This window comes from Triticum urartu, chromosome 7A (assembly GCF_056163025.1).
Source record: "Triticum urartu cultivar PI428250 chromosome 7A, HENAU_Tu73, whole genome shotgun sequence".
In the NCBI taxonomy this organism is placed as follows: Eukaryota; Viridiplantae; Streptophyta; class Magnoliopsida; order Poales; family Poaceae; genus Triticum; species Triticum urartu.
Window position 1 is genome coordinate 671,887,399 of NC_141879.1, and position 6,810 is coordinate 671,894,208.

At 49.4% G+C, this 6,810-nt stretch overlaps 1 protein-coding gene across 1 annotated transcript; it reads right to left on the bottom strand.

Annotated features, from left to right (window-relative positions):
- Positions 1-501: 501 nt before the first annotated feature.
- LOC147961289 (F-box protein CPR1-like) lies at positions 502-6,810 on the bottom strand. Its single transcript, XM_087535325.1, has 5 exons — positions 1,533-6,810; positions 1,340-1,447; positions 1,024-1,279; positions 878-942; positions 502-798 (listed from the first exon to the last, which is right to left on the bottom strand). The coding sequence occupies exon 1, from the start codon at positions 6,789-6,791 to the stop codon at positions 5,502-5,504; it is 1,290 nt and encodes a 429-aa protein (XP_087391451.1). The 5' UTR covers positions 6,792-6,810; the 3' UTR covers positions 502-798; positions 878-942; positions 1,024-1,279; positions 1,340-1,447; positions 1,533-5,501.

Here is a 6,810-nt window from a genome sequence, read left to right on the forward strand (position 1 = left end):
TCGAGAGGCCCATAGATTGAGTCTTCGGAAGTGCGAATAAAGCGCATTACTTTTTCTTGGGAGATCAGATTGATGGGCCGATGGACTGGTCTTGCGCTTCTGCCTAGTGGTTCTTATACACTCTGTGCTATTTTTATCACAAAATGGAAGCGTAGTGGAGCGGCAAAGCTGTCTAGTCTTGAGGATGAGGTGACTAGTTCGATACCTCGTGCGAGCTAACCGGGTAGCGTACTTTCAGAAAAAGAATCATTATGAAGGGATATAGGGTAATCACAACCATTGATGTGTTTAAGGGAGTGTATCGAAGCAGATATAATATTATAGGCTCATCCATGGCTATAATTTTGGCCATGGCACGTACAGGGCTTGGCGGGTTAACATTGTGACTAGTTCGATACCTCGTGCGAGCTAACCGGGTAGCGTACTTTCAGAAAAAGAATCATTATGAAGGGATATAGGGTAATCACAACCATTGATGTGTTTAAGGGAGTGTATCGAAGCAGATATAATATTATAGGCTCATCCATGGCTATAATTTTGGCCATGGCACGTACAGGGCTTGGCGGGTTAACATTGTGCGTCGGGTCATCTGTGTTGACCTGATCATCTGCATGAACTGGCTCTTACACCATCAGCATTTACCGAATCTTTTTATGAGTTGGCTCAATCCCTGCTCTGGGTTATCTTTACCAGCAGGGTTGATTTGGGCCTCTGGATTAACCATTGGTGGTTCTTGAGTAACAGGGCCTGCTGCGGTAGAAGATGGCCCGCCAACTTTCTTCTTTGAAATAGCTTTGGCTTTGAAGTCATAAGAGTAACATCAGTTCAAAGAAGCAGTTATGAAGGTAAGGAAAACTATGATGCAACAAATACTCACCCAAGCTTGATCGTGATAGCCGGAAGCTGGGACACAGTCGACTCTCCAGAAGAGAGCGACGTCTCCTGATAATTTGAGTCAGAAGGATTAAGTGGTTGTCTAATAAGACCGGCTCATGGGAGAAATGGGGTTGAGCTATAAGGCACCTCAGTTTGTCGCCTACGAGCGGCCGGCTCATGCTATAAGCCGGTAGACAATTTCCCATAACTGTCTGGGTCTTGCGTTTTGACGTACCGGCTTGTTGTGTTTTCTTCAAATAAAATTTGGGTCCAAGTGAGCACCTGGATGCGAAAATGGTACCTTTCTGACAGCTCGTCTTGTTCTCTTCGGGACATATGTTTCCGAGTTTGATGAAATTGAAATTACCTCAACATTGCCGGCTCTGCTGGTCTCAGTGTTATCCTGAGAAGAGAGAGCGTCAGCAAGTTCAATAAAAATACGACCAAGTGAATCGAGCTCTACCTCCGACTCATCTCCAGCAGCCGCCTCATCAGCATCGACCGGCTCGTTTTCCTGCTCAACTGGAGGAGCGGACTTTCAAGTTTTCTTCTTCCAAAACCCGGAGCCCGCCTACATGTATGATGAGTCGGTAATTAAGCCTGAGACGGAAAATAAATCACAAGCAGAATGGGTAAGAAAGCACAAATACACTTACTTGAGGCACATGATTGGTGAGATAGAAGGGAGCTAGCCCAATCTTATTGCATTTTTCTTGAGGTTCTCCCAGCAGCTTCTTTGTGGCTTTGTTAATTTCATCTTCGGATAGATTGATTTGACTGAAGCGTTGTGCATCTGCTGGATCATAGTTGCACATCAAGTTGCCCCTTAAGCTAAGGGGCTGAACTCGCCAGCTTATCCAGCACCGGGTCAAATCGATCCCGGTAAGGCCATTAGCCGTCAAGGCCCTCAACTTGGAATATAAAGGTGCAATTTGTTTCCGCTCCTCCTCGGATGGCCAACCCAGAAAAGTAACAGCGACATTAAGCCGATCCAGTCTGTACGTAACCCGACAGGGGATTTTCACCTTGAGGGGCGGCATTTCTACAATAAAACCAAGTTTTATTCCAACCCTTGGGATGACTCGCCAGCTTGGCCTCAGGGAAGGCACTCTTCTTCCTCCTTTGAACAGAAATTCCACCAAGTTCTATACTGGGACCATCTTTGAACTCTGTTTGGTGGTTGATGTAAAAGAATTCCTGGAAGAGAAGGACGGTCGGCTCTGTCTGGAGATATATATACTTCACAAAAAACTTGGAATTGACAGAGATTGGTGATGAGTTTGGGCCAAGATCCTGGGGCCAGAGGTTGAAGAAATTGAGCATGTCACGGAAGAATTTTAACCCGGGTGGGCAGAAACCCCTGTGTAGATGATCTGCAAAGACGACAACTTCTCCTTGTTGAGGTTGCGGGGGACTTTCTTCTTCGGGAGCGCGCCACCCGATCTTTTCTTTAGCCGACAGCAGACCTTGACCCACGAGGTCATCCAACATGAAAGTTGAAACATGGGATCTAACCCAGTTGATGGCTTTGTCGGTCTTGGGAGCCATGATGATTGTGTTAAGGTTGGACTGTAAAATGAAGGTAATGACAATAAGCCGGCACATTATGTTCATGGCGATGAGCCGACATCAGCTATTCGTGTCCTAAGCCGGTAAAACAACGAGTCGATTATGGTTATTCAAGATGTGACTTAAAGCTATCAAAAGCATACTAAAGTATGAACAAGCCAGCAAATTGATGAGCCGGTCGTGGTTACCCAGCAGCATTTTGAAATTTGACGGAGTGTTGGGCAGTTTATGGGGATAAGCTAGCAAACAGAAAAATTGCAAAGATGGCTACACCTACGGATCTGGAAATTGCTATGAAAAGGAAAAATAAAATACCTAAAAAAGCACAGATGTGGGAACCAATCTGTCAATGGGCATCTGATAGGGGTAATACAAAACTCCTAGTGGATGTAAATGGCATCATCAGATTAATACAATACCTACTTGAGTTATTTGAGCAAGTTTGGATCTACAGGGAAGAAATGGCGATGAACGCCGACAAACTGTGGATGAACTGCAAAAGGGAAGTAGGGTACTTATGAGATCTGACGAGAAGTCTTTGGGATGCCGGGGCACTGCGGATGCAGTTGAAGCACCGTAGATGAACTCTGACGACGCCTGGAGCAGTGGAGAAGATGCAGCCGAGTTGGCTAGAGAACTTGAAGAGGCACGGCAGAGCTACGGTCGTGAGAAGCACTGGGCGCGAGGAAGATGACGGTAAAAGTGAAACCAGAAGCCCCGTGCGCGTATTTATAAGATGGTAAAAAGGTGGAACGGCAAGCGTGAGAATCCAGGCGGCATAGTAAATTTTGGGTAAAAAGGCACCTCGATTTTCGGGCCTGGCAGATAAACTTAAAGATTCGCTAGGACGTCACATCTAAGCTCCATAAAATTAGGAAGGTGATGTCACAACAGGAGGAGACAATAAATGTCAAGAAAAATAGTGTCACAAGCCGGCAGTCTCCCATGATCCTGTCGAAAGATAAGCTGAAGAGGCAAAAGAGAGGTTCTGGTTCATCAAAGGATGACCCGGACTTAATTCCAATGTGAAGTTTAACATGGATAAATTCAAGTGAACCTGTGGGCTAATGTTGGGGATATAACCACACACAATGACCCGGACAGGTTATGGCCAGGTTATCCAATGGCGACTCTTAGAGCAGATTCATTATGTGGGTCGCAATGACTATGAAGCTCAAGGCCCATGAGGCGACTCATAGAGCAGGCCGGCTTATGGCCCGGCATCTGGGAGGCCGGCTCGAGGAGGAAACTAAAAGGAAACTCCCTTACTTGGGAGGCAAGATAGGTAGGAAACAGACTAGGGCACGGGTTTGTACTACCACTCGGACTATGTTGTAAACTAAGGGCCTCGACTTGTATATAAAGGGGAGCCCCTGGGGTAGAAAAAGGACTAGGTTACAAGCTCTCGAGTACTAGGTTAGTCAAGTCGCACCCTTATAATCGATATCTCAAGCAATAATCAATCAAGGAGGAAGTAGGCTATTACCTCCGCCGAGAGGGACTGAGCCTGGATAAACATGTGTCTCTCAATTCCGATCAACCCCGTTCAAGCTACCACCCGGTTGCGATGGTGTCACGACTAAGTCCTTTTTCAAGGACATCTGCCATGACAAAACCATGACAGGTAGTGTGGCACCTAATTCTTGGTGGAGGGTTCACTCATCTCTAGTATGCAGATAATACCATGATTATGGCGGAGGGGTTGGACCTTCACGTTCTCGACCTTATATTCCTTCTTCTCTGTTTTGAGGCCATGTCGGGTCTTAAGTTCAACTTCGACAAGAATGGGTTCATTATACTAGGCTACTCTGTGACCGAGCAACATCGGATTGCAGACAATTTGAATTGCATGTTGGTTGCCTTCCCCTTATCCTATTTGGGGATGCTGATGTCTGACCCGAGGGTCCTACTGGGTGATTCGACCCGCTTATGGTGCGAGTCGCGTCCCAGGTAAAGCTGTGGGGTGGGCGGCTTACCTCCAAGAGGAGTAAATCTGGTCCTTATTGGCTCTAATGTCTCAAACCTGCCCATATATATGATGGGGATGTATATCCTGCCAGAGGGCATTCATAGCTCGTTAGACAATGATCTTGCTAGATTCTTCTATAGCGGGAGGTGGACGGCCGCCAGAAATACCATATGGTCAAGTGGGCGAACATCTGTATGCCAAAAGACCGTGGTAGATTAGGCATCATAGCCTCCCATTGCATGAATGTGGCCCTCATGCTGCGTGGGTCTGACAGATCATGCGAGGGGAGGGGGCTTGTGGTTGCAACTTATTCAGGCCAAGTATCTGAGGGGCGAGCCCCTCTTTGCGTGCTTGCGCTCGGGTGGTTCCCAATTATGGAAATCCATCTAGCGGATCAAGCACGATATTCGCCTTGGGGTCTCCTTCGCTATAGGAAATGGAGAAGGAACCCCATTATGGCTTGATTCCTGGTTGGAGGCCAGCCATTGTGGGTGGGCTTTCCTAGCTTGTTTGCTATTTGTGATGATCCGATGCGGTTGGCCTCCGCTGCCGTCCAGAATGGGCATTGGAAAACGACACATATATAGATAGGAGATCATTCATAATATGCTTATAGACAGGTGATGGTTAATAACTAGTATTAGCTGTGCTCTATTCCTTGACAAATCATCCAGTAATAACCTGCTACTGAATACGGAATAATCTCGAAAGAATATTGCAGCACCTAAAGAGAGACAACCAAGAAAACATGGAACTTACATTGTGGCTCACTTGTGTCATTCTATTCAGGAAGTCCATATTACTACAACTGATTTGTGCCTTACACATGCTGCTGGTGCTATTATGTCATATCTTAAGGTCATTCTGTTCCAGAGGAATAATTAATGACAGTAGACATTCGTGCATGTCCAATATATAGATTTTTTTTTGCGGGAGTCCACAACTAATGGCCACTAGATCATGTTTTTCTCATCCCCTGAGCAATAGCAAAACTATCATGTCATCCTATTTGTTTGGAAAAGTAATGTGGTCTTTTGAATAGATGCCCCTCTACTTTGTGCATCCTGCGAGAGATGATCCACCATACTCACCGTGCATGCGTGTACTCAGAGCACCAAAGTTCACTTGCGATCATGTTCTGCCAGCTCCGGCAGACGCACATAAGCCTTCTGAGCGTGCGTTCCGATAACAGTCGTAGCACCAGCGACATGGCCTGCGTAGATAGCGATGAGGCCAAGACTACTATGTCCCCGCGTGGCTGCGTCCCGAGATGCGCAGTGCTTTCCTCGTACACCGCAATCTCCAAGAGCCAGTTATTTCGATGGACCAAGCTCTTCAAGTCGATGAGCTTCTCAATGTCGCCGCTCGACGGGGTGTATGCCCAAATGTCCTTTGGCCAGTCAGTTTGCGTTAGGAGGATGCTCCGGCCATTGTCCATAAGGGCCAGTGGGATCATGTTCATTTGGTAACTGTCGTACATACCTCTCATGACCCTGTCGACCGCCGGTGACGCCTTGCCTGCCTCGATTCGGCAATGTAGATCCCACACGGTGCCTGGCCCGTGTCCACGCAGTAGCCAGACATCGTACTGATGCTCATGGCCGGAGAAAAGGCACAGTCTCCCAGCGAGCTCTGTCAGACACCGGCACTTGCGCAGAACCTCATCCTGGATGCCCGGCGGTGCCGGCACGGTCGCAAAGGTCTCTTCGCAGACGGAGAAAGAGACGATGATCATCCCTATCTCTTCGAATCGGTCGTCGAGGGTCCGGTGGCCTGACCAGTAGACGTGCCCTTGGGCAAAGACGCTCGGTTTGAACTGTTTCACCCAACCCGCCGGCCTTGCGGCGATCGGGCGCCAAGATTCCGTGGAGCCGTCGCGGCCGTTTACCACGTAAACCTCGCAGCCGACGGACGCGGGGCGGCCCTCGCCGTCGCGGCCGCGGTAGTAGACGCGCACAACCTTATGCCTCCTGGCGCGCGCGTCGTAGCCGAGCCCTAGGCTCGCGTACCTCTCCATCACGTCGCGGGGAAGCCGGCAGCCCGTCGTCCGGCCCTCCGGTATCGCCCTCTTCTGGCCGGTGGACGGGTTGCAGAGGAAGTGGATCCCCGTGGGGACATGCTCGAGGATGACGAGGCCGCGGCACTGCGTCGTGGCGAGGCTCGGGTGCGTGGGGCGGTGCGAGGGGTCCTCGTCCCAGAACACCGTGATTAAGCGTGGGAAGCAGCCGCCCGTGACGGCGACCTCTGAGGAGAGCGCGGCGGCCCAGGCGCGGGAGAGGCAGCGGCACGCGAGCACGGACTTGGCCGGCAGCCGCGCGAAGATCTCCTCCTCCATGATCTCGTCGGGGAGGACCGCGCATCGGGGCGTCGGAGCCATTGGCGGCTAGCTGGTGGAA

What these genes read in the sequence shown, in the direction of transcription:
- LOC147961289 (XM_087535325.1), bottom strand. Translation starts at nt 6,791, where the DNA reads ATGGCTCCGACGCCCCGATGCGCGGTCCTCCCCGACGAGATCATGGAG.